The 26,242-nt window shown below is 46.7% G+C and overlaps 8 protein-coding genes and 1 non-coding gene across 9 annotated transcripts; 3 read left to right on the top strand and 6 right to left on the bottom strand.

The window, feature by feature from the left end:
• Positions 1-311: 311 nt before the first annotated feature.
• On the bottom strand, positions 312-986 carry C8R40DRAFT_1175743 (uncharacterized protein; the record flags this gene model as incomplete). The annotated part of the gene is made up of 2 exons (XM_046232381.1): positions 312-772; positions 827-986. 2 exons carry the CDS (start codon positions 984-986, stop codon positions 312-314), a joined length of 621 nt encoding a protein of 206 aa, XP_046081360.1.
• Positions 987-1,831: 845 nt separating this feature from the next.
• C8R40DRAFT_1073339 (uncharacterized protein) lies at positions 1,832-3,480 on the bottom strand (the record flags this gene model as incomplete). The annotated part of the gene is made up of 8 exons (XM_046226550.1): positions 1,832-1,911; positions 1,950-2,030; positions 2,180-2,237; positions 2,289-2,394; positions 2,578-2,601; positions 2,670-2,806; positions 3,008-3,193; positions 3,298-3,480. The coding sequence occupies 8 exons, from the start codon at positions 3,478-3,480 to the stop codon at positions 1,832-1,834; spliced, it is 855 nt and encodes a 284-aa protein (XP_046081359.1).
• A 392-nt stretch (positions 3,481-3,872) lies between these two features.
• On the bottom strand, positions 3,873-4,648 carry C8R40DRAFT_1175741 (uncharacterized protein; the record flags this gene model as incomplete). The annotated part of the gene is made up of 2 exons (XM_046232380.1): positions 3,873-3,990; positions 4,053-4,648. The coding sequence occupies 2 exons, from the start codon at positions 4,646-4,648 to the stop codon at positions 3,873-3,875; spliced, it is 714 nt and encodes a 237-aa protein (XP_046081358.1).
• A 719-nt stretch (positions 4,649-5,367) lies between these two features.
• Positions 5,368-6,770, top strand: C8R40DRAFT_1057308 (uncharacterized protein; the record flags this gene model as incomplete). Its single annotated transcript, XM_046225140.1, has 3 exons — positions 5,368-5,566; positions 5,625-6,356; positions 6,421-6,770. 3 exons carry the CDS (start codon positions 5,368-5,370, stop codon positions 6,768-6,770), a joined length of 1,281 nt encoding a protein of 426 aa, XP_046081357.1.
• A 552-nt stretch (positions 6,771-7,322) lies between these two features.
• Positions 7,323-7,962, bottom strand: C8R40DRAFT_1175739 (uncharacterized protein; the record flags this gene model as incomplete). Its single annotated transcript, XM_046232379.1, has 2 exons — positions 7,323-7,742; positions 7,807-7,962. The coding sequence occupies 2 exons, from the start codon at positions 7,960-7,962 to the stop codon at positions 7,323-7,325; spliced, it is 576 nt and encodes a 191-aa protein (XP_046081356.1).
• Positions 7,963-8,649: 687 nt separating this feature from the next.
• C8R40DRAFT_1126666 (uncharacterized protein) lies at positions 8,650-13,111 on the top strand. Its single transcript, XM_046229035.1, has 7 exons — positions 8,650-9,752; positions 9,804-11,173; positions 11,230-11,358; positions 11,410-12,123; positions 12,284-12,412; positions 12,550-12,739; positions 12,815-13,111. Exons 1-7 carry the CDS (start codon positions 8,797-8,799, stop codon positions 13,002-13,004), a joined length of 3,678 nt encoding a protein of 1,225 aa, XP_046081355.1. The 5' UTR covers positions 8,650-8,796; the 3' UTR covers positions 13,005-13,111.
• Positions 13,112-13,350: 239 nt separating this feature from the next.
• On the bottom strand, positions 13,351-17,606 carry C8R40DRAFT_1274565 (uncharacterized protein). Its single transcript, XM_046234105.1, has 4 exons — positions 17,321-17,606; positions 16,905-17,267; positions 14,200-16,858; positions 13,351-14,113 (listed from the first exon to the last, which is right to left on the bottom strand). Exons 1-4 carry the CDS (start codon positions 17,426-17,428, stop codon positions 13,467-13,469), a joined length of 3,777 nt encoding a protein of 1,258 aa, XP_046081354.1. The 5' UTR covers positions 17,429-17,606; the 3' UTR covers positions 13,351-13,466.
• Positions 17,607-17,680: 74 nt separating this feature from the next.
• Positions 17,681-17,779, top strand: C8R40DRAFT_t238. The gene has a single exon. It is a non-coding gene; the product is annotated as a tRNA-Thr (tRNA).
• A 3,175-nt stretch (positions 17,780-20,954) lies between these two features.
• C8R40DRAFT_1057364 (uncharacterized protein) lies at positions 20,955-21,260 on the bottom strand (the record flags this gene model as incomplete). The annotated part of the gene is made up of 1 exon (XM_046225148.1): positions 20,955-21,260. One exon carries the CDS (start codon positions 21,258-21,260, stop codon positions 20,955-20,957), a length of 306 nt encoding a protein of 101 aa, XP_046081353.1.
• Positions 21,261-26,242: the final 4,982 nt, after the last annotated feature.

The following is a 26,242-nucleotide window of genomic DNA, read 5'->3' as shown; positions in this document are numbered from 1 at the left end:
GATTCGACAGTTTCACACTACGTTTGCACACTGGGGTCTGGACTCTGAAACATTATTTATTCTCCTACTGAGTATCGCGGTAACTATCACAAGTACTATGTTGCTTCCGGGTCATGCAGCGGTTGACGGTTGCTGTTGAACTTTGGCCAAGTCATTGTTCAAAGCTACATCTTGGTGATTCTGTGGATGTTTATATCGATCACAACTTTCCCTAATCTATGAAAATTGGATGCTACTTGCGTTTGATTACCTGCCACTATAGAGCTTTTCAGTGAGGAATGTTAATGACCAATTGGTATTGTGACAGAATATTACTTCGACTTATGTGCAATAACGTTTTCCACTACAGTGTGATATCTGGCGTCATACTCTTCCATAAATTTAGTCATCACCCCGTTATTAGAGTAGCCGTTCTCTACGAAAAACTGCAGAACCGACCAGACGAAATCCATACAATTGCCTCCTTTTTGACCTACGGGAACGGGCATTTGCCACTTGAGGATGTCCGCGATAACTTCATCCTTTTTTTCTTCATCTTCGAACTTTGCTTTGCCGAGCTTAATCTTTCTGGGAGGTGGTGAGAACTGCGCTTTCTCATTTCCTCTCGAGATGCGCAAATGATCCTGATGTATATTGACGTGCTGCCACTCTTCCCATGGCAAAGAGGCTTGGAGATATGCGTCCCCGACTTGCACAGCCCAATGTTCGTACTCTGGGTAAGCTTCGTACAGGATAAAGAGGGTAATGTCCACTTTAACTGAACGTTTGGCAACTAGGGAAGCGAAAAGGATTAATTTGAACAAACGTTAAAATGGGGAAAACTTACTTTTTGAAGCCAATCTGGCGATCGCTGGATCGGAGCGTCCATAGTACTGGGAAACTCCAACACTACTGCCAGAGGGCAAGGGCGACGAAAATACAGCGAGAAAAGCGGTCCAAAGAGAAAGCAGGGAGAGCAACTGGGAGGTTCCGGTTCGGTAAAACATTTTGACACGTGTCAGACGAGTTCAGGAGACGGCGTCGAGGAAGTGGATGAAAGTTGACAAAAACGAAAATATCTATGAGTGGAATTTTTCATAAAGCGTGAGTTGAGACTTGATATGCCAGGATACGCAGAAGACGTACGAGTCGTGGAGATGAAGCAAGAAGGTAGTGATTGACCAGCAAAAACACTACCAAAATCAGGAGAAAGCTATTGTAACATGTCAGCAAAGGGAGAAAAGAGGGGTGCTATGGGAATACACTCACCGAACCAGCGCTTGGTGTGTAACTTGAAGAGTGAAGGGGAAACGAGGTCGACTGGATTTGTTTATCGGGATTGACTGGTGGTTTTTAAGGCTAATTTTTGCCACATTCTACGATAGCCTAGAATAGTTTGGTGAGGTTTGGCGGTCTCCAACGGATAGATCCTCAAGTTGACAGGAGACGAGAACCAGGGAAGACATCTGGATTGTGCTTTTCCGATTCAATATCTGTCGCTTGCAGTTTCAATTTTTATGCGTATCAGGCAGGTACGCATTCATATATGCGCGTAGCTTACTGTGCTTATGGGGAGCATTACTCGCTTTGCCCCTAAGATTGAGATGTACGGCCCGTGTTCAACCAGCTTCAGGCCACCTGGCCGGGTGGAGTTTCGCACCTTGAAGGAGGCTGTTCTAGGTTGTCGTGGGACGGGGTTGGAGCTGGGTTGGAGTCGATGTCACCCTTGAATCAAAGGGCTGCATCCGGATCCCTTTTGACCTATAAGGCATAAATGTGACCTTGCTCCGCCGTCGGAACGGACAGAGACAACTTTAAAAGGATATTTTTCCACGGTCGAGGTTATGGTCCCTTATGGATGTTCAATATCAATGACCATTGCAAGCAAGGTGTTCTTTTCATCAACGCTGTAAGCCTGATTGTCGGTTGATGCTGTTCAAACTTTTCAGTAAAAGCGCTAAAATTCTCACCTCTAATAGTATCCAGGTACCCTCCTTCTTGCTTGTGCACGGCACGTAGATTTGGCTGGGAACATGCATCAGAATGCATGGCTGTAAGACGACTGATTATATTTTCAGGATTCAGTCTTATTCGAAATTTAAGAATCTCGCTGCATAAGGGCCTGATAAGAGCCGAACAACAAGATCAGTGCTCATATCTGAGTTGGTACGGTATAGCTATATTTACAGGGACTACTTACCTATTGGCCGGATTCCACCTGATTCCACCTCTACTTTGAATTTGAATACGCGGTCAGACTGTGACCAGACTGTGACAGCTCTCACTAGTCATCACCAATAACGTTTCACCACGACATCGTTCAACACCATCTTCACAGGATCCATACATTTTCCTCCCACCTCCGCTACAGGCAAGGCCATACTCTTCCCAACAAGTAGGACTCTTTTCTTTAAGCTTTACTTTTACGAGTTTTATCATCATTCTATGACTCAGTAGCAAAAATTTCGTTCTCGCATTTCCTTACGCACAAACGGTCCTAAGATATGTTAAACACGGAGCCTTCGAATTGAGCACGGCCCAATGTTTGTGTCGTCGGTACGCTTTGTTCAAAATGTAGAGGTTCATGTCTTCTCTGACCGGAGGTTTTGTAACTGTAGGTTACTGTATAGATATATGTATACAGTGAATGGCAAGGCACCTAGTGAATAATTGGCGACAGAAAAGCTTACACCTGAAGCGCGTCTGGGGACAGTAGCATCAAAGCTTTCATAGCACTGGGGAATTCCGATGCTACCACCAGAGGACAACGGTGAAGAAAGGACAGAAAATCATCCAGAGGGCCAGTGAAGAGGGCAACTGCAAATGCCTGTTTGGGACAACCTTCGGTGGAGTCATTCGAGGCAGATTCAAAAAACGGTAGTTAGACTTGTCGAAGAAATCGATGATTTGGGATCTAAGAATACCTAGTTCCATTCAGATTCGCAGTGGGCACAAGTCTTGGTACGCAAACTCGGACAGAAGGTAGCGATTAACCCGCAAAAAGACAAAGCGTCGTATGGGAACGGACCGAATCGACGCCCGTTGATGTTTCTGGGAGTGGACATATCGCTGTAACAGCATGTCCCAACTCCTTGTCGAACCATTGAACCTGGCGTCTTGGGAACTCTGAGACATTGTTTACCGTAAAGTCAACAAGTAAAACCGAAAATATTCCTGGCTCTGGGGATTCGAAAAGGAGGGCTCCGTGGATTTTCTGGGATTTGAAGTTTCGTGAGGTACTCTGCTGTCGTTAAGCCTCCGTGACCTATGAATCTATCCTTGAAGCACCGTATTTTGAACTGACAACTGATAACTTACCATCGAATAACTGTCGAATATCTTCCAATCTTCTGATATCGCAAGACGGTCCTCGTTTGGCGTTCCGCGGAATTGGGTATGATCAATACCGGTCTCATCCGCAAAAGTATATTCTTCGATGAAGGAACACTCCACATGTTCCAGATTGGTGTCTGTATCGTCTGTAGAGGAGGCGGTGGACATCAATAAGGAGGAATCAAAGATGGAAAAACTTTGAAGGAGTAAGAGAGAAAGGCCCGTTTCTACACAGTGGAAGCTCCGAGAATCAGTACTCTCTTTGTGGCGAGGAATTACCGATGCTCGTAGAGGTTTTCGAGTCGATTTCTGATTGCAACGATCACTGAGGGCGACAAAAGCATTGAAGACATAAGACAATATTTGTAGCAACGTTGAACTGCATAGTTACAAGCAGGTTACAAGCCTCGCGGATAGTAATGCGTGGAGGTTGGAAACATTCAATTTTATTTCGGCGACTTAGCGGTAAGCGCTGGGAAGCTCTATGTTTGAACGCCTGTAACTCTATTTATTTTGAGCTGTGATAATGAATTTATTCCGTTCCCTAACTTCCCTTGTCGTCATGGTGCCAAGCATTCGATTTTCCACTTTGGCGTTTCTGCGGTGGATCCTTCTTCGAGGCGATAACAAACTCGATCGTGTAGTCGAGATGGTTTTCCACACCAGAACTCTACTTCGCTGTGACGGAAAGAAAGTTTTGAGTTCACCATGACTTAATATGCGAAATGGTATGGACTGACGTAGGAATTATCCTCCACCCACCCCAAAATTCTGGCATCGGAATATTCGATCCTTCCTCTCCGGATGCAGCATCAGGTGCAAATCGTTTCTCAAGCTTCTTCAACCTCTCCATGACCTCTCCCTCTTTAACAACCTGACTCTGCCGACTAGCCCAAGCACCTAATTGACTGCCTTTGGGTCTAGTCCGAAAATATCTCTCGCTCTCCTCTCGACTGACTTTCTCTACCTTCCCGATGACCCTCACGGATTTATGAACCTCGCGCCAGTAAAACACCATCGCCGCATTCGGATTCGATTCCAACTCCTGTGACTTCCGCGACGTGTAGTTGGTGTAAAATATGAATCCACGTTCATCTAGTTGCTTGAATAACACCATCCGGGCTGATGGAATTCCGGATGTCGTGGCGGTAGACAGAGATATGGCCTCGGGCTCATGGACTATACCGTCCTCAACTACCTGCTTGAACCAGATATGGAACTGATCTAAAGGAGATGAAGAGACCGTCGATGGAGTGAGTGAGTCAGAAGTTTGGTATTGATTGTGGGGAAGGACTTGGATTTTAGAGGGTGTAGGTTCGGAAATTATTACGTCCATTGAGAATGCGCGATGCAGGAAAAAATTCGAGGAATATGGACGTATTAAAGGTTGTCTGAAAAGGCCGAGAAAGATCGAGAGCATCAGGAATAAGCGCCCACAGCGCCACACGAGTGCACGTGCAAGGTCACCCGGTCCTCACTCGACGATCTCGGTCATGACTGAAGCGTATTTTCAGGAAACTTGACAATGCAAGCAGTGTCCATGAGTGCACCATGCTTACTGCCTGAACTGTCCACCCAGCTAAGTATTCCCGGGCCCTTCGCGAAACCGCGCTCAAACGCGCTGCGCAGTCCTTGTTCTACTAAGTATTCATCGCTGGCGGCTGGCGGCTCTGGGTGAGTTCGACCTTTTCTTTCTCGGCCATACACGGGTCTTCATCTTTCTACGCTGGTTATCGCTTATCTGACACATTCTCACAAGAAACTCTTGACTGTCCGTTCAATCGGTCTCTACGAACTCTTTTCATCTCATGATACCGGGTCCGTGTCTCAACATCTACAAACCCCGGGGGGCCCAGGTCAGCAGATATGACGATTGTAGACCAAGTAATTCATCCACTTCTTTAAAAAATGTTTCTATTTCTGATTTTGTCGAATTAGACGTAATTTCTTCGCCCCCTGCTCTGCGTACTAGTAGTAGTATCTCTGGGATCTACACTATCTGGCAAGATGACTGGAAAGGAGGGAGATCTCCACGTCGCGATCATAGGTGCTGGTATGGGTGGACTGGCATGCGCACTGGCCTTGGCTAAACATGGAATAACTCGTATCGATGTGTACGAGACAGCATCTAACCTTGGGTTCGTAGGCGCAGGCATCCAACTCGCCCCAAACATGGCGAGAATACTGGAACGTTTAGGCTGTTGGGAGGTCATAGCAAAGGAGGCTACAGATATCAAGGATGCTAGTATTCGCCGTACGTTTACATAGGTATTCTGAACGCAATAATATTCATCCTGATTTTAACCTTGCAGGGCACAACGATAACACCGAGCTCGCTCATGTCGATTTCTCTTATATTCGGAAAGAGTACGGGGTACCTCACATGGTCGGACACAGATCTTCGTTGGCAAACGCAATGTTTGACGCTTGCAAGAAAGAGACAGCCATCACGTTCCACTTCAAATTGTCCTGTGGTGGAGTCAAATCATGGCTACCCAAGCCAATCTTTACCGTCGTTCCTCGAGAGGGCGAATCATACGACGTTTCTGTCGATGTCGTTCTTGCTGCTGATGGTATTAAATCCGTCGTCCGACCACAGATCCTCAGGGAACTGAATATCGACGCGGAAGTCATCGACTCAGGTCAATCCGCATACCGTATCATGCTCACGCGTGAGCAGATGGCTTCGGACCCAGAGATGCTCCAGCTTCTGGACTCTGACCAAGTAACCCGTTGGATCGGAGAGCGTCGACACATTATCGCTTACCCCATCAGCAACAAAAGTATCTACAATATCTCCACTGCCCAGCCTGATGTTCACTTTGCCGCAGCACCTTCCGCGACATACACCACCCGTGGGTCGAAAGCTGATATGCTGGATAACTTCAAGGATTTCTGTCCGCTCGTGCTGCGCATGTTGAACCTTGTCCCGGAAGGCGAAATCTGTGAGTGGAAGCTCCGCATTCATAACCCGCTGCCGACATGGGTACGCGGGTGCGTTGCGCTTGTTGGGGACGCCTGCCATCCTACATTACCCCATTTGAGTAAGTTCGCACGAAGATTAGAAATCCTTAAGAGCTTTTGACTAACACGGGCTTTTGCTTATAGACCAGGGCGCCGCTCAAGCCATCGAAGATGCAGGTGTCCTTGCCGTCGTATTGTCCAAGTTACCGGATCGTAGTCCAGATTCAATTAATAAAGCGTTGAAGGTTTATAAACATGTGCGGAAGAAGCGTGCAGAGACGTTAGTGGAGCTCGCAGCGGCATCGGGAAGAACATTACATCTAGGTGAAGGAGCCGCACGGGAGGATAGAGATAAACAGTTTGCAGCCCTGAAAGACAAAGGTGGACCCAGTCCGGATAAAGCGGTGGATGCAGAGGTACAGAAGATGATTTTGGGCACGGACGTAATGCAACTTGCCAGGAAAAACTTCGAGAACATATTTGAGAATCTCTAGGTGACCTAACGAATTCTCTCTATCAGGACCATGTACACCTTTTTGTCGGAGGAGATTTCAAGATTCCGGGAGACAATCTTGTTAAAGAGTTGGCATGATCGAGGAAGTGGTGGTACGCATTAAAACAAGATCAAGCCACTAAGGAGAACACCATTACATTACGATACATCTTTGCATGTTGTGTACCTTGTTAGCTACTTTCCAATCCATTATCCAGTACCTGGCCTCGTGTATCTTTTGGTTTTTTTCACCAATGCGGCATCAATACAACGATACGAATACAGATGTTGTATCACAAGCGACGTGAAATCCATACAAGTTCCGCCCTCCTCATTACGACGAACCTTTAGCTCCAAAGAGGTAATTTTATCGATGACTCGCTCTTTATGGGTTTTGTCGTTAGACACGCTTTTCCGAGGGGAGTCTGTTCAAGTTCGGAAAAGGTCTTGGAAATGGGAAAAAGTTTTGAGAGTCCCGTCTCTTGTACGGCGTCGAGTAACGTATACCCAACAACTACACCCCAATGTTCATCGCGTATCTGGAATATACTGTCTAGGACTGAGGCAAAGTCACTTCCACCTTCCACACTGTCTTCGTTACATCGACATAGTACTTGTTGTATCTGTCCGTGAATTTACTCGGAACGGCGGAAATGAAATTCCCCTCCGCCAATAGCTCCAAAGCAGCTTTCACATAGTCCAGACAGTTCCCTCCTGAGTCAATTGGCGCGCTCGTCCACGGGATATTTACCAGATCCTTGAACACATCCTCCATCTTGGAGTCACTGTTGAAAGTCGCTTCGCAATCGAGGTCAATGTATTGCCAGTCCGGATCATTGACACTGGAGTAGTCCTTACTGTACAAGGAAGGCTTCAGTGGATGTTTGGGATTTCGGGAAACTTTTTTGGTATGGAAGTTGTTGGATTTATCGATGTTGAGGACCCAGTGTTCGAATGGAGTATCGGGGGTGGCCTATCCACATTTGAACAGGCACTTTGAGTTCGGAGCCTATATCTTATGCTGAGAGAGCGTCAACGGGGAGATAACTGGTGAATTGCATACTCCGCTTCTGGGATTCTATGATCGTACTTGCATTTCGAGTAACCAAATCCAAGGGCAAAGCTTGGATGACTGCGAGGAAGCTAACCCACGCACAGAGGAGCGTGAATAGACGTGATGATTGGAGTAACATGGATAACGTATTGGGTGATTGAAAGGCCTGAGAACTATGTATATTTCGGTAAGTCGAAAACAAATTGATGAGGATATCACCAAGGTCAACAACTTGCAGACATACCTAAAATCTTTCTTTCGTCGAACGTGACCTGCAAGTTGAGGGAAAACCTATTTTGAGCTGAATCCAGAAAAGTTCGGTCAAGTTGGGAGTCAGAAACAGAGCCGAAACATTCTACGTACCGAACCAGCCGCTGAGAGAGAGACCTTGAGCGACGGAACAAGGGATTTGAAGTATTTGAGCCTACTTACATAAATATATGAGTCTTTCACCATTTCCACGAACGTCGGATTTATCAGAAAATATATATAGAGAGAGGGATAGCATTTCCAAAGATTTCCAAATTTCCGTAGCGCTCCCGAAGGCTGACCAGCCCCGACCCTTGCAAGTTGAAACAAATTTTGCCCGAGCCTGTGTGATTTGATCGGCATTGTTGCTTGAAGCATGGTCAGAGCGCAGGGAGCCTAGAACAGCTGCGTGTACCGACTCGGAGCCATATGGGTTCAAGAACTGAGAATTGAGTCACTTAGTTGACGCCTGTTGACACAAAGAAACGGGTGTTCGATGTTCAAGCCGTAGATTGAGCCTAAAGAGAGACGGAGCTGTCGGAATTACAATAAAAAGTCGAGCTAAGCATCCTTCGACCGTAATAAAAGGATTTGGCTTTCCTGTTGAGTCGAATTGCGGCAGATCAATCATGGCGCTTGTCTAGCGCTTATAACTTACCCTTCATCCTGTTCTTCAAGTTCAATACAACCGCAGGAGACAAAAGTTCTTCTTTCTGTTCGTCAAATGGAAAATCAAGCATCGTCTCAGAACTCACAACAAAATCCACTCTTCATCCGTAATTTAACCACTCTTGGACACGTTGATCATGGAAAGACCACACTTATGGATTCTCTTCTCGCGTCCAATAATATAATATCTGCACGAATGGCGGGTAAAATTCGTTACATGGACTCTAGAGAGGACGAACAAGAACGAGGAATCACGATGGAAGCTTCTGCAGTTGGATTAAAATATCGAGTCAAAGACGGTGACATGTACGTCCTCAACATGATTGACACACCTGGCCATGTTGATTTTCAATCTGAAGTCTCTACTGCCTCACGATTATGCGATGGTGCGCTTATACTTGTCGATGTCGTCGAAGGTGTACAGACACAAACCACTTCGCTTCTACGGCAGGCGTATCAGGACCAACTTACACCGATATTGGTGCTTAATAAGATCGATAGGATGATCATGGAATTGAAATTAACACCCGAGGAAGCGTACGAAAGACTGGCAAGAGTTGTGGAAGATGTTAATGTGGTTATGGGTGGACTTTGGGGTGGAGAGAGAATGAAGAAAGCAGATAACGATACGGATACTGGCGTGGATGCTTCCGGAGGTGTCACTACAAAAGACGACGAAGAAGACGACTCTGGGATTTATTTTGATCCTGCTCAAGGCAACGTCATATTCGCCTCTGCCATCGACAGCTGGGGTTTTCGACCTTCGCACTTTGCCCGAATATTTGCGAGGAAATTGTTTGCTGAGCAGATCAAGTCAGGTAAACTCTCTCCTGAAGCGTCGAAGGAAAAGGAAGAGAGCTTGAAGAAAGTTATGTGGGGAGAGTGGTATTTTGATACAAAGAGTAAGCGGGTGGTCGGCGCGAAAGGGAAACGACCAGGCATGAAGACCCTCTTTGTACAGATTGTGTTGGAAAATTTGTGGCAGGTATATGATGCAGTTATAGGGAATCCGTAAGCATTCTTCGCTTTTTATTCACTATGTACTAATCGCCTTCATCCAAGAAATCCAGACAAGGTGTTGAAAATCATTTCCACCCTGTCGCTTACACTTCCCGCACGGGAACTTCGCTCATTATCGAACTTGACTTCGGCCTCGAGCTCGACCACAGATACATCCGCTACCAACAACTACCCCAAACATCTGTTATCACTGATATTCGCTCAGTGGCTTCCGCTCTCTACTTCCATCGTTCAGACTGTAATCGATATTGTCCCACCACCGCAGATGGCTCAGAGTCACAGGATGGGTAGAATGCTGGGTCTGGACAATGAGTCTTCACCTAACTCTACAGATGGCACCACGTCTTCATCTCCTATCCCTTATGAACACCTCTACAAGGCTTCGCCCTCACCCGCTGTTCCCGTATGCGCATACGTTTCCAAGATGTTCGCAGTCCGTAGAGGTGATTTACCAGAAGAGAGGGAGAATGCTAGGAGCGCTCAGGCGAAAGCGGCGCGCGACAGAAAGCGGGTCGCAGCTGAAAAATTGAATGAGGAGGTGAAAGTGACTGACGCTGGAGACGGCAACGACGGGAACGACGATGAGTTACAAGAAAAAGACCAGGAAGACCATCAAAAGGATCTGGATGAGGATATCCTTCTCGGCTTTGCGAGAATATACTCAGGCACCTTGAGTGCAGGCGAACAAGTCCTCGTCCTCTTGCCCAAGTTCAATCCTGCAATGGAGAATACTGCAGCGTCGCTTAACGATATTTCTACTGCGGTCGTACATCCCTCTAACGTACAATACGTTCTCGGCCTCCCATCAACTTCTTCGCAATCACTCGTCGCACAAGCCTCTAAAATGCACTCCTCTTCACAGCCTACTCATCCCACCCGAATCACCATCGCCGCCCTCTATCTGATGATGGGCCGGGAATTGCTTCCAGTGTCGAGTGTGAGCGCTGGCCAGATTTTCGCTGCACGATTCAAGTACGAATTTTCGTCGTCGACCAAGTCAAACCAAGATCTGGAAGAGAAAACCGGGAATACGAAGGAAGAGATAGAAAGTGTTGTTTGGAGAGGTGGAACCATTGTTCGACCCCCCTCTACACAAGGTCCCCGCCCTCATCACTCGTGGCTCCTCAACCTCGGTCGAATAACCCACACCGTTCCTCCCATAGTGCGTTTATCCCTCCTTCCTGCTCTCCCTGGAGACCTTCCTGCCCTCCTACGTGGTTTGAGAATCTTAGAACAAGCTGATCCATGTGTGGAGACATTCCAGATGGACGGGGGAGAGTGGGTAATCGGTGGAGCGGGCGAATTGCATCTGGAGAGGTGTTTGAAGGATTTGAGGGAGAGGTTCGCAAAAGTGGAGATCCATGCGTCGAAGCCGATTGTACCGTTTAGGGAGACGGCGATCAGGGAAAGTGGTCAGCGATACTATCATAGTATGCTTTTCAGGATTTTCTTCTCATCTTTAATCTAGAGATTCAACAAGCCGGGCAATCGTCTACTCAACAGCAGCAACAACAACAACAACAACAGATTGCGCAACACCAGCAACAGAAACAATTTCAAGTGCAGTTCGGAGGTGGTTCGACTGGTGGACCTACCGGTATGTCTGCCTTCATTTCCATCCCAATTACTCTCCTTACGTAGTTCACAGGTACTATTTCATCTTCAACCTCACCTAACGGTATAATCCAATTCACGATCCGTTGTGTTCCGCTCCCATCGAGTATACGAGAATTTTTGGCAGCGAAGAGACGAAGAGGGGTATTAACTCGTCTATCTCGTCCAAGGAGGGAGGGACCTCGACAACCCCAGGATGGAAGTCGACAATCACGCGAAAGTCAAGAAGAACGCGCTTTCTGGGATGAATTTGAACAGGTCTGTCGGAAGGAGGCTTTGAGGAAGGAAAGGAAGCATCGAGATGCGGATGAAGAGAAGTTGTGGAGGAATTTGGCAGAGAGGGTGTGTGCGTTTGGACCTTTGGGTGGAGAGAGGGGTGATAGAGGCGATAGAGGCGATGAAGGAACGGGAGACTCCGAATCGAAGGTGGATATGAGTGACTCTCCATCGGACACTTCGAGGACCAACTTAGATGACCCGCAATCTGAGTTGAACGATGGAGGCACGGATGCATACGATACGGGATGTGTGTTTGTCGATGCACGCGATGCGTACAATACGCAGAATGGGCCGTCAGACGATGCTCAAATTTCAAGTCCCGCAGCAGATTTCGATCCTCTCCCGTATATCCTCACTGGCTTCCAGCTTGCTACGAGACAAGGACCTCTATGTGCAGAGCCTGTTGAGGGTTTGGCGTATTTTCTAGAAAAAGTCGAGGTGAATCGGGAGAAATTGGCTGTTGAAATTGGTGGGTGTCTTTCGTTGGTTCTCTTTTTTTTCTATTGCCCCCTCTATCGTCCTTCCGCTGTACCGTATCTGCTGTCTGTCTTATCTGTCAATTTTCCATCCTATCGTGCCATTCATCTTCCAATGCGCATATTGACAGGGCTAACGATCATTATCTACAGAACAAAATCGCATCACGCAAACAACTGGGTCTCTAATATCTGCTGTTCGCGATGCATGTCGCAGTGCACTACTCGAGTGGAGTCCTAGATTGATGTTGGCGATGTATAGTTGTGATATACAGTGCAGTAGTAAGTTTTCGTTGTGTCATTATTTTTCTTATTCTTGGTTGAATGGTCTCCCCTCACCTCCCTCACATCATTGTATCTGTTCCTTCAACCCTTCTTGCACCGTCGTTCTTGATTTTCTGCTAACCCTTGGATTGAAGCCGATGTCCTTGGTCGCGTCTACGGTGTCCTCTCAAAGCGCAAAGGCCGGGTCGTCGCTGAAGAAATGAATGAAGGGACATCGTTTTTTACTATATCTGCTCGACTGCCCGTCGTGGAATCTTTTGGCTTCGCGGATGAACTGAGGAAGAGGACGAGTGGTGCTGCTGGGGCAATGTTGGTGTTCAGCGGGTGAGTCTTATGGGATATATTGTGCCTCCTTCCTATGCTTAATCTTTGCTCTACTTTTCTTCTGTCGTCTTCCAGCTACGACCTCCTTCCACTTTCCCCGTTCTGGGTCCCATCCACCATTGAGGAACTGGAGGATTTGGGTACGACGGCCGACAGGGTGAACCAAGCGAAAGTTTACATGGACAGTGTCAGAGAACGGAAAGGAATGTTTGTTGATAGAAAGTTGACAATGGAGCCGGAAAAGCAGAGGACGTTGAAGAAGTAAAGTTTCTTAATGAGTGCAAATGATGAGGTGTCCTGAATCATTTTGGTGATTTGTATATACGTTGAGATGTCTATTACCTTGCTTGCAATAGTCCAACTCACTTACATAAATCTTTGAATTCGCTGCAAGAAGGTTTCGAGACGAAATCGACGATTGTCTGCAAAAATCACGTGCGTTAAGAGACGAAGGATCGTCTGAAACGTTTGCGAATACGCTGGGAATGCCTTTATGGCAGATTGATTGATCTGCAATGGCTGTTGCGTCTCATGTGATACTGTCATAAACTCACTCTTTGTGCAGGTCAACCTGTTTGTTAGGGATCATGTTTTCCTCTGATTTGTTAGGTATATATATTCATGTGTGTATGGCCTTTGATAGAGGAAAAAACTCAAAGTATCACTGGAAATAGAAGTTTGAAGTGATGTTTGCAATTCTACTGAGATAATTATTCGCCGTCGTACTCTATCCAACCTTTCTTCTCTTTCCTTGCCTCCCGCCACCCATAGCTTCTGCCTCTCTTTTTGCTTTCATCCCCACACTTCTCATAACACTCTTCTTCCTCTCCTTCTCCTTCTCCTCCCCAGCCTTTTCTTTCCCTCCTTCTCTTTTCTCCTTCTCCTCCCTTTTCCCAGCCTTTTTCTCCCTCCTCCTCTTCACCTGATCTTTTCTAAGTGCACGGATCTGTTGTAAGAGAGCCACGGCACGTTTTTCTTCAGGCTCGAGGACCACCGCCCGTTTTTGGAGGTATGTTCGGCTGCTTTGCTTTCCTATGAGCTTTGGTTTGCTTTTATACGGTAACTCGCGGATGAGGTTCTTCGGCACCACCAGCGGAGCAAACTTTCCTTTCTTTTGTGTACGTTCTTGTTCAATAATGGATTTATGGGTGTATGTTGAGTTGCGCTGGAGGGGAGTGGGGATGTTGAGTGTGCGGCGGAGCGTTCCGGTTAGACGCATGCCGAGCCAGGTGGATTTGGTTTGTGGGGGCGACTCGTCGGATGAGGCTTGGGAGATGGTGGGAGAGATGGTGGGAGAAGGAAGGAGGAGCGAGGTGACGGGAGCGTAGAATTTTCGTGGCTGGACTGTGTACCATGCCCGGAGGAAAACTATGTCTGTAAAATAAGACCAAATCAGTCAGAATTTGATTAATGATATGACACGATCTTGAAACAAGTGAACCAAAAAAAAGACAGCTTACCACTCATCAACACCTTATCCTCAAACGCAGCCCTAAACGCTCCATCTCCGCCTTTCCCTCCCATATTCCCCCCAGCCACAGCCTTCTTTACTACCCCCCTCACGCCACTAACCGTTCTCACCCCCGCACCCTCAAACCTCGCCACCTCCAATGCACTACCAAACATCCCCTTGATAAATGCAGTGTTCTTGAACACCTTATACGGTGTCCCGGTGAGTTTGAGTTTTTTCACAATAGGCGAAGAGGTGCCGGGGGATAGAGACAGTAAAGTCCCAGTAGCTGATACCCTGAACCCGTTTCCTCCTCCACCTGAAGATGTAGGACCATCATAAACGCTATTGAACGCACATACACCGAGACCGGGAACCATACCCGGCCCCCAGAATGTAGCGAAACAGTGCATGTGGTCCGGCGTGTACTTAATCATACGCATTCGGATAGAATGGTCGTCGAGGGAATAGATGGGGAGTGTTTGGAAACGCCGCCAGCCGATGCTGAGGATAAGAGGGTCGTTGGATTTTAGGGGACGAGGATGGAAGCGGTGGCGTTTGAGGCGGAGACGGAGGAGGGTAAGGTCTGAGGATGGGGTGGGAGCAGTTTGAGAGGAGGATGTAGTGGAGGTGGATATAGGGAAAAACCCTTCCCCAGCACCCAACCCACCCAAAATTAACGGATATTCTGGATCGAAGAAATTAACCATCTCTCCAGGTACACCGTCCAATACCACCCTAACATAAGTCCCTGGGACGTACCCTTCAAGCTGTGCACGCAGTTCCGGGTCTTGAATGGAAGCAAAGGCGGTAGCGTTGAGAGATTGTTGTGTGGTGAGTTCGGCTTTTTTCTGGTCGTAGAACGTGGATGAGGGGTTTGAATTGGAAGGGTCGTCGTATTCTTCGTCGAAACGGGCTTTGAGGAGTGCCTTCTTGGTAGCAAGGGCGGAGCGGGAAGAAGAAGATATTGGTGGTGGGTCGGGGATTTTTTTAGCAGTGGATGGAGCGGAGGCGGAAGTTAGGGAAGGGTCACCGCCTGTAGCTTCAAAATCGACAAAATCCCCTCCAGATTCGTCGTCGTCGTCATCTTCTGCTCCGTCTCCTCCTCCATCTTCGCCAGTGGTCTCAGTAACAGCTGTAATAAACAACCTCCTAATACTCTCCAACATATCTTCGTCCTCCCATTTGTTTAACTCAGCAGAGGAAAACTCGGGTTTAGACTTGTCCGCGAGGTCAGAGAGGGTAGTCGACGAATCTAGTAGAGTATTTGCTGTGTCGTTCGAAGGTTTCTTGAAGAAAAACCCGTCGTCCTCGTTATCCATGTCGACGTCAACATTGCTCTTCTGCGCGTGCGCTGTAAGTGACGAAGACGAAGACGAGGAAGAAGAATGCTGCAAAACGATCTCTTCGGGAGAAAGATTAGTTGAATAAATATCTTTCGTCCAGTCTCTACGCGTTGGACGACGTAGAGACAGAGCCTGGGAGTCGAGATGTTTGGTTTTGGGGTGCACAGTGTCCCTGTCGTCGTCGGAATCCTCGTCAACCATATCAAGGTCTTCGCCATCTTCACCTTCGACTTCGTCGTCGTCCTCCTCCTCTATATAATTTTCGTCGTCGTCGTCGTCGTTGACGATAAAGCCTTCCTCGGCATCTTCATCTTCATTTTCATCACTATCACCCGAGTCAGAGTCGAAATCCAGACCCTTGCCAGTAGATTCAGCCTGAGGTAGAGACCGGGCAGGACGACGAGGCTGTGAACGACCAGTATTTCGAGGGTCGGATTGGACTTTGTTGAGTGTGTCGAGTTCGGCCTCGGAGCCTGAACTTTCTCCCTCGTCGTCAACAGAAGCAAAGTCGTCCTCGACCTCGTCAGCAGAAGAAGGCTCGTCGTCGTCGTCGTCGTTGCCTCCAACAGCCAACGGCTTCTCTGAACTCCCAAACAACCGAATCTTCGTTTGCTTCACCGCATCATCCAGTGTCATTCCCGCTTCCTGCAAATCCATAACCATCTTTTCTCCTTCACCTTCCTCGACCTCCTCGCCTTCCCTCCTCGTGAAGCTCCCTTTCACATTAACATACACCGCGTCCTTATCGAAACTGACTCCACCGAGATCACTCATGGGGGCATGCACAACTAACTTCCTCTTCTCGCTCATCCTCCTCCGCTTTTCTTCGTCTCCGCCTTTTTCTATAATCGGTACGGGGTCGACCATTTTTTCAATACTCTCTACCAGCAGATCACCAACACCGGGTATATGCACCTTTTGGCCTTGACCACGCCAGTTGGTGCCTCGGACGTAGCCGTAGACGGATATACGTCTATCGCATTTGGAGTGGGAGGTTCGGATTAATTCAGGAGGTGTTAGGTCCTGGAGTCTGTCGACGTAGATATACGGATGTGTATTCCGGAACACCAGGGGTCTGAATTTCATTACCCCGATGAACCTGGATAGATTCAGGATTTCTGTATCAGGGTATCGACCGTTAAGCACACCCGAGAGATAGAAAAGCTTCGCCCCTGGGTGGATCTCGGTCCAGAAACGCTTCTTGAGGGATTTTTTGGTCAGACGGAGGGTAGAGGGGGAACGGATTAGGTCAAGGTGGGTGAGGATTCCGATTACTTTTGGGAAGCCGTGTGTTTGTAGGATTGTCAGAAATTCAAATGTTTCCTGGTGGAGTGTTAACAATTAATGACAAAAAGGGAGGAAGACTTGCCATCTCGAATCCAAAACTTCCATCTATCATTAACAACACCAGATCCGCCACTTTTCCAACATCAATCATGCTACACAGCGAGTTATTACACTCTATGAATGTTATCCGTCTTTTTTTCCCCGCCACAACTGTTACAGGACCTTTCAACCCTTCGGAAACACTACGTTTGGTGTACCGCCGAACGAGACTGCTGAGGAGCGTGGACTTGCCGACGCCGGGAGGACCGACGATGGCTACGATGACCGGCGGAGGGAGATCGTCTGGGGTTCGGTTCACGAGCGGAACGTGGAGCCGTGTTTGGTCTTTCTCAGCGGCGCGTCGCCCGAGACGATTAGCGTTGTGTCCAGAGGTGGGTGCAAATGCCTGGGTACAAATAGATTGTACAGTGTTTAAAACAAAGTAGTCCAAATGCATACCTTTTCGTTAAATCCGTGCTTCTTCTCCTTTCCTTTCCCCTTTTCTTTCTTTTCAGCTTTACCCCCCGCCTGCGCAGGTCGATGCGCTTTATGTGGTTTGTCGTCCATCGTTTAAAAGTCAGAAAATATCGATAACTTATCGACGTCGTTCCAGAAGTAATAGTAGAACCGTTGAAACGGATTCTACTTAATATTTGACACTGTCCAGTGTTTCACGACCTTCCTGTGCCGTCGAATGAAAAGGAAGCGAAGCTGAACGCGAAAGATTAGATGAGAGAGATTAAAAAATTCCTTAGTATGGACCCCGTGACTACCTCTGTCAAAGAACCATTAGATTCAGCATATGTGGCTAAATGCTATTCCTTCTTAGCTCAGTTGGTAGAGCGCGTCACTAGTATAACGTGATCTTTGGAAATTATACCAATGACGAGGTCAGTCGTTCAAGTCGGCTAGAAGGAATAAGTAAGATGAAATTGCTTTGTATATTTCTGCATATTTGCCAATATGATTAAGACCTCACTGCCTTTTTATAGGCAAAAACTATTGAGAAACCCCTGTAGTTGCAGAAACCCGGGGTTCCTCGGGGAACCCTTCACGAAGTTCACTCCGAGGGTTTCCAGAGGTTCGGCCGGCGACGTGCCGAAGATTGATTGCCGCCATCTCGCTGGAGTTACTATGTTTTTTTTTTGTTGCCCTCGAACTGGTGATTGTCAATATTCCTTCTTGTTCACCATACTTAAATGTTTTTGTTGATGCATACTCCATACGTATGAGGGAGCAAGCTATGATTACACAGACTATACATGCATGTATATGCCGCACTTACCATAGAACTATACAGTACCACCAGCTATATCATGCCTTGTGGAAATGCACAAGCTCCCTCAGTTGTTCTGCTATCAACTGAGGTGAGCTCGGCAGTACATTCAGACCTAACTTTATAGTAATCAAATATGCTAACAGGTACCTACACAATCACAGTTGTTCTGCTATCAACTGAGTTAAACATTACACTAACAGTTTTATGTATAATCATGCATATGTACTACTGTAATACACAAATTCTGTTTCTCAAGTTAACACTGCATTGATAAATGAGCTTTAGTAGGGCCAATGTACCAAAAACTCAGCAAAGCCTGATTATACTCGGAGAATGAGAACCCTTGGACATTTTTATCCTTCATGTCATTCCTTAGCAGTCCTTCCATCAGCTTGTTAAATACTAGTAGCATTTCATGCATGTAACTGAGCACAGTTTTTTGTGTTGGTGAATACTCTGTACAACTGTCGTACGTATCACACTTACATACAACACGTACTACCTTGACACACAACATATAATGGTGTTATTATCCAATACTGTACAATAGGTAGTATATGGCACACCAGGCTGGTTTTCGTGGACCTCAGTTGGTTTATTGTCAACTGAGGTGAGCTCAGTCATATATACATGCACGACAGCATACTGACTTCGATAGCTTAACTCTAACAGGTATATACCAATACAACAGTTGGTTTATTGTCAATTGAGCTTAAATCTAACATTTTGAGTCATTCCAGTCACAGCAGCTTAGAATTGCTTTGAGCATCCTCCCCAACTTATTACAACTTGATAGAACTCAATAATGAGGCAAGGCCGGCTTGTGCCGTCCAGTGCCGCATTACGTAATTGGCCGGATCAGCCCAAAAGCAAAGGGTTGCTCAATAAAGACTGTGGGAATTCTCGGGGTTTCTGCAATGTTGGGGTTTCTCAATAGTTTTTACCCTTTTTATATCGACCCTTGCCATACATTTATTGTGTAACTCATCATAATCATTTGCGGAAAGCACAAAACACATATATTCATATTTCTCTTTTCCTACTATAGATAAGCTTTCATAAATTCTTGTTCAGGTGGATAGTCTCCCATGTCCCTACTGCCTTTTGATTGACATAACCACCAGCCTTCAACTTTCCTATCATATGTGTGATGAAATTCCATATCATCGAAGTTCTTCAAAGGCAGCTTCGTAGTAAGCACCTTGTCAATGAATTCCTTCCTCTGCTTCATCTGTGAATTTTACCTCACCAAAAGTCAGGTAAACATGGAGCTCATATATCAATAGTTGCTGCAATATTGGATGTCAAAGTTGTCTTTGTGGAGACCAGTGTTGGTATAAAACTGTTGGTTGGTCACTTCCAGACTTGCTGCATATTTGTTGGCAGTCAGTATTGTGTTGCCAATGCCAATGTAGGCCTTGTTATGGCATTTGATAGTGACACTGCAAATGTCCTGGATTTCTCCTTGGGTCAAGGCAGGGGCGGGTTTTCTCAGGTCACCGGAGGGGACAGGCGTACTTGGGTCAACAGCGGAGATGGGCTTGTTCAGCTCACTAGAGGGAGCAGGCAATGGTGATGCAAAAACTGCTAGTACCACTGTCCACTGTTACAACCTCTTCTTTTTATCTTATCTTTTCCTTATCTTGTCTTATCTTTTATCTCCCTTATTTCATATCTTGTCTTATCTTGTTTTATATTGTCACCTGACCTATTATTCATGCTTACTGATACGACATGTGCTTTTCATTTACTTATATGACTGGGGGTAAGGCCGCAAGTGGCAGGTGCTGAACACTTTCAATTATTCATCTGCTATATCTGCAAAATGGGCTGAGAGTATATCCTAGTGCTTTTACTGCTGGGAAATGCTCTCAACTGCTTTTGAACCCTCAACCAAATACAGGCTTTCACTGTGAGAGCCAAAGAACCTGAAAATCAGGTTCCTTGTCTCTGAATTCAGAGTTTCATGCTATATACAATGAATTAGTATTTCAGGTCGGTGACACAGTTCAGTGCAAAGCTTATGATCTAAGTACAACAAGTGTGCCTTGCTAATTCATGTAACTTGACATGAAAATCACTGTAAATAATCTTATCATATTCATAAGTTTCGAAGTGAATATCAGGGAAACTGGTCAAGCATTATATGTTGCACCGTCCACCTGTTCCATGACATCTGGACGCCCAACAATTAACCACCACCGTTTAGGGTCATCCCATACTCTGCCCACCAGCCCTAGGATAGTTGAGATATCCATGATTTCGTCACTTGAAAAATGCTGGTATGCGGGCATTCGCCTGGACAGGCCTTCAAGCTTTGCCGGGGAAATTAGAGCAAGTGCAAGAGTTCGTTCCTGGGAATCTAGACGAGCGCCATGAAGCTGAGACTGCATCCAAGGGAACTCATGAGGAAGATCTAGAACAAAATAAAATTTTACTTGTCCATAAAATGCAGCCTGAGTCATGATCTCTTCTGCCCTACGGCGATGCCTATTACGGTCAACTTCCAGGCAATACTGCAGATTAGCTGGTCAGAATTGTTTGAAGGTAACAACAGGACTGCAAACCTTGATGTAGCTTGCGTCGCATCGGGTAGTATCAGGGTTTTTGTAAGCAAAGGAACTGTGACACGTATCACCCCCATTGATGAATTTGACTTTGCCGTAGACATGAACGTGTTTGGGAATGAAGCGAATGATATCTCGAACCTGCATTCGTCGGTCAGCATAGTTAGTTACCACATGCGCAGCAATCTTGTTGCGCAAATTTTGGACCAGTGGAAACACACGGTCTTGCGGTGCAAGTAGTACAAAATCAGGATCTAAGTATGTCAGCTGCAAGACATACTATGAACATATTGAAGAGCTCACAGTCTGCCAAGTGTCGCCCACTAGTCTCTGCTTCATGAGAATCACTCAAATCTAACTCCCTAGTAAGACCATAAACTAGCTTGATCTGATTAAGTTGCGCAACATCGCGTAAATGACTGGCCATACTTGTGTATGGATATCTCCGACTGGAGACCGCCCGCACAATAGCGCCGCAGAAGCATTCTGTTGGAAAATTCCAGTAACACCAAAGAGGGCCCATTGTACTGACATTAACAGGAATGTGCAACATCGAGTAAATTGGGAGTGTACATGCCGAAACACACCAGAGGTCATAGCAATAATAAAGTCTGAGAAAGAGATCAGAAAAATCAAATATGATCAAAATCTTCTTACCATTCATAGTCTTCAACCCATTGAATCACAGCATTTTCAAGTTGCTCGATTTTGTTATTTGTCATAAGGCATTTGAGGCAGAGATTGAAGATATTGACAAGCTTCAGGAAATGTCGGTAATATGGGGTAGCAAGGTGTCCATGGAGCAATGCTGGACCAAGGAACATGAGAAAGGTAAACCAGTTCTCAGTCTTGAACTGGTATCGCTCTGTTGCAATGTTAGGTACACGTGAACCGAAGGCAGTTGGTACTGTATCACCCAATGATGAACAAGCTCGTCCAATTTCCTCCCACTCTGCTGAGTCAATGATATAGTCCTCATTCCCATTGGTCATCTCTTTGAATGTTCCGGTCCAGTGAGCAACAAGCGAAGGAACAATATTGCCCACAAGATGCATAAAGTCAAATGGGAACGAATGAGGAATAGAGAGCGAGGAGATGGAAGCGAAGAGGGGAATTCCATTGATACCATATTCATGAGAAAGAGCATCACTTTCGTCATTGAGAACAGAATGTGCCTGCTCAATAAACTGGCGATGAGAACAAAGAGGGAGGTCTCTGGGCCTATAAGGATCACCATTGTTACGATGAAGTGGGGTGTAGAGTGTTCTTGGTTTAGCGGGATCAGCAATACCATGTATCAAACACATGCGACACGGTGAATACCCATTCACACCTTTCATCCGCATGAGTTTTGCAATTGCAGGCATATCACCGAATATGTAGAGCAGGTAAGCATGCAAAGTGAAACGATGCTCAGCTTCAGCATTGAATGCAGTCACACCTTGCATAAGGGTCTCGAGCTCCAAGAACAGAGGGAAAATAAAGGAATCAAAATCATGTGGAGCTTTGGGACCAGGAATGACACTGAGGCAAATTATGTGAACAATATGAAAGCGTATTTTGGGAGGGAGATCAAGGTTGAACAAGAGAAGTGGCCAGCAAGTCTTTTTGCGACTTTTGAATGGACCAACACCATCAGTAGACAATGCCAAGGCAATGTCAGTGACATGCTCATGTCACGAAGCGGCAAAGGTGGAGTGACTAATGGAGCAGGAGAGCGGAGTGACTAAGCAGAGCGGCAAGACGGAGCGACTAAGCAGAACAGAAGCAGGCTGGTCCCAGATAATGACAGAGATATATTGAGTATCGTAGTCATAGGTAATAGTAAGTAAACACATACCTGGTCCCAGATAATGACAGAGAGGTCAAGATAAGGGACCAGGCTGTGGAGGGTTGGCTATATATACATAATCCGATCTGCGAGAAACAACGATATAATACTGTACAGTTCAGGGGCAAGGAAGGTGGCGGAAGATAGAAAGAGAAGGTGGGTCAGGTGGATCAGTAATTGATGGGGGGTGACAGCGATGGGATGATGTATCGTACAAGTAAAGGCATCGAGATGGTGAGAAAGGGAAAATGATAGGGGCTGCGTACTTTATGACAGCTCAAAGAAGCGATGGCCTAACCGTTCCATGCCGACACGTACAAATTCACGACAAAGATGTCGATAATGAGTCCTGTCAAAGACATCAGCTACTCCTGTGGGCTCAGGATTGTATTCAGCACGATAGTACATCTTTTGAATGGTAGTAGAGTCAAGGAAGAGGTTTACGAGCCGTGGGATGAGGGGAATATATTGAAAGGTGTTCCGTGGCCTGTTTCTACTATCATTCCGAGGCTCATTACAGTAGGGGCAATGGTCGCTCTTCTCATGTATCCATGTATAACAGATACATGAATTCATGCAACACGTATAGCTGACAGGCTTGATATCACTCAGGAATGAAACCCGCGCCTGAATACAATGGAGGGTCTTGAGATTTGGAACAAGTTTCAATCTATGCAACTTTTCAAAGTTCCGGCTACCCAAGTTAGTGTCTGTCAAGTCCATGCCTCGGGCCTCCATTCCGCCGCTCGGTATCCCGAAGATCTGCCCTTTATTGTAATCTCTTCTTATTGTTCTTTCTCGCTACACATACCCTTTCATTCTAGTCTCTCCTTATTGTCTTTTACTCTACCCTGCAGGTACTACTCGTATAGCTCCTAGTAGTTAGTCTGGCGCTCCGCACCGCTGCGCCGTTTCGTAGATATAAATACTGCCTGTACGCTACTGTAGTTCCTCAGTTTAATTATCAACTTAGATCTCCCTTCCCAACTTAGTTCCTCTCTCAGTCTTCAGGCTCAACGCCTTGAAGTACTGTTAAGATCATGTACACCGTGTAACCGTGCCAAGGCCACAAGGTGTCTAAGTGCGGAAGACGAGTGGGACAGTAGTGAAGTTATTAACAACACCGCCGTTACGCCGTTAGTCCCCGGAGATCGAGAGTATAGGAAGAGGAGCTAAGTAGCAGCCAAGTTGGAGTGGCGGTATCGCCGATGACAAGGAGTGGACCAGAGGATGATCAAGTCCTAAGGTCGAATAGAACGTACTTCAAGGCGTTGAGCCTGAAGACTTAGAGAAGAGCTAAGTCGAGAAGGGAGATCTAAGTTGATAATTAAACTGAGGGACTACAGTAGCGTACAGGCAGTATTTATATCTACGGAGTGGCGCATCGGTGCAGAGCGCTAGACTAACTACTAGGAGCTATACGTGTAGTACCTGCAGGGTAAAGTAAAAGACAATAAGGAGGGACTAGAATGAAAGGGTATGTGTAGCGAGAAAGAACAATAAGGAGAAATTACAATAAAAGGTGGATCTTCGGAATACCGAGCGGCGGAATGGAGGCCCGAGGCATGGGCTTGACAAGTACGTTCTACTCAACCTTAGGACTTAAAACGTTCTTTGGTTCGCTCCTCGTCACCGGCGTCACCGCCGCTCCGACTTGGCTGCTTCTCAGCTCCTCCCTTCTATACTTCCGACCTCCGGGGACTAATGGCATAACGGCGGTGTTGTTAATAACTTCACTACTGTCCCACTTGTCTTCCGCACTTAGACACCTTGTGGCCCTGGCACGGTTTCACGGTGTACATGATCTTAACAGTATAATTAAACTCAATCCGTTAACATCGTACTGACATATCATTTTTTATGCCTCCGAAAACCCGAGCTCAATCTAGAGCTAACTCCGAAGAAAATACTTTCTTCACCACAGCCCAATCATTTGCCCCATTCTCCGACTCTATTTCTGCCATCGGTCAACCACGTCGCCGTAATCGCGGTTTCGGTCCAGCTACAGTCCCTACTACGTCAACTCTTCCTGAAGCTATGGAAGAAGGACAACAATTTGAATACAGCACTCTGTATACCGGTGATGGACAACCTGTCCAAGTCTTGACCCCTCGCCGCGGACAACCCCCCGTGGTCACTCCGGCTCGGGGCCATTCAACTACTTGAATTGATTCTCCAATTCTCCAAGCCATAGCCCACCATATGGGGAAACAACCCCAACGTAGAGCTGCTTCAGAATCTCCTCGTGACCCGCCTCCTCATTTCGATCTGGACGCTGGTGATCACGATGATCAAAACCCTCCTGTCGAACCCGACGATCCGGGTGCCGACAATAACAACGACAATCTGGATGATGACTCCGGCGGTTTACCGCGTGGTGAGCCTGGTGACCCCAGTGGACCCCGTTCTCCTATCTCTCCTGACATCCCCAACGAGCAACGTGCTATGTTGGAACTTCTCTCGGGATTCAAGGGTTCCATTGAAACCCTCGGTACCGTTCTCGCCGCACTCGGCCGTCCCTCTGACAGCTCTGAATCTAAGAGCAAGGTCAAGGAGCCAGAGGTATTCGACAGTTCAGACCCCCGAAAACTCAAGACGTTCTTCGTCAATCTCGCCCTGGTCTTCAATGACCATCCAAAGTACTTCACCGACCAATGGAAGGTGAATTATACTCTTTCCTATCTCAGTGGGTCAGCCAAAGTATGGTTTGTTCCTGATATTCTCGACCCAGATCTCGACTCGCTGCCGGCATGGACGTCCTCCTTCAAAGCTCTGGTTAAGGAGCTACAGGACAATTTCGGCATTTACGACGTGCAAGGCGAGGCCGAAGATTCTCTCGGTAATCTGAAGATGAAGGAAACCGAGAACATCCGGAAATACAACATCCGGTTCAATACCCTGGCTGCTAGTACCAACTGGGATTCTGCTGCCCTGAAATGGGCCTATGGACGAGGTTTAGCTGAACGCATCAAGGACGAAATGGCGCGTTTGCCTGAGCCGGCAACGCTCGCCGATTACCATCAAGAGGTTCTTCGCATTGACAACCATTATTGGAAACGCGAGGAAACTAGAAAGCGTGAGGCTAGTAAGCCTTTCATCGCTCGGAACCCGAAGAAGGGTTCCTCGGACTTTAAGACTGGTTCTACTAACCAGCAAAACAACTCTCAGCCATCTGGCTCTTTGGCGCCGTTCATGCCGAAGCCTAAACCCTTCTCTGGTGGTAAGCCCCAGAACTCTTTGAATTCCGGCCAATCTAGCGGTCAGCGCCCCGCGTTCAATCATCTTGGTGCAGATGGGAAAGTCCTTCCCTCCGAGAAGGAAAGAAGGATGAAGAACAATCTTTGTCTCTTCTGCGGTGGTAAGCATCAGATTGCTGACTGCAATAAGCGAAAGGCCAGAGAATCAAAGGGCCATGCTGCCGAGGTTGAAGAAACCCCCGAAGCAACCATTGAGGTTGTTGAAGAGGAATTGGAAAACTAGTCCGCAGCTCTTGTTCCCCGGTACGAAACGGGAGCTGCGTTGATCAGGTTTGTACCTCACCTGGGGAGTTATATCTCAACGCGTCCGCTCTTTCTTCTATTGAATGATCTCTTGTAATATCATTAACTACTGAATTTCTTTTATCCGATTCGGCCGCGCCGGCCAAACCCATCTCTGCCCTTCTCAAATTTCCTACTCTTGTTGATTCTGGTTCTACTGACTCT

The sequence above is a fragment of the Lentinula edodes genome (genome assembly GCF_021015755.1).
Source record: "Lentinula edodes strain Le(Bin) 0899 ss11 chromosome Unknown C8R40scaffold_46, whole genome shotgun sequence".
NCBI lineage: Eukaryota > Fungi > Basidiomycota > Agaricomycetes > Agaricales > Omphalotaceae > Lentinula > Lentinula edodes.
The sequence above is the reverse complement of the archived record's forward strand: the minus strand, read 5'-3'. Positions and strand labels throughout refer to the sequence as shown.

Bases quoted from the DNA above. Each gene is read 5' to 3' on its own strand.
- C8R40DRAFT_1126666 (XM_046229035.1), top strand. From the start codon at position 8,797: ATGGAAAATCAAGCATCGTCTCAGAACTCACAACAAAATCCACTCTTC. The intron at 11,174-11,229 runs GTCAGCGATACT...TCTTTAATCTAG, and splicing joins GACGGCGATCAGGGAAAGTG to AGATTCAACAAGCCGGGCAA. The intron at 12,740-12,814 runs GTGAGTCTTATG...GTCGTCTTCCAG, and splicing joins GCAATGTTGGTGTTCAGCGG to CTACGACCTCCTTCCACTTT.
- C8R40DRAFT_1274565 (XM_046234105.1), bottom strand. From the start codon at position 17,428: ATGGACGACAAACCACATAAAGCGCATCGACCTGCGCAGGCGGGGGGT. The intron at 17,268-17,320 runs GTATGCATTTGG...ATTTGTACCCAG, and splicing joins AGCACGGATTTAACGAAAAG to GCATTTGCACCCACCTCTGG. The intron at 14,114-14,199 runs GTAAGCTGTCTT...CTTATTTTACAG, and splicing joins GGATAAGGTGTTGATGAGTG to ACATAGTTTTCCTCCGGGCA.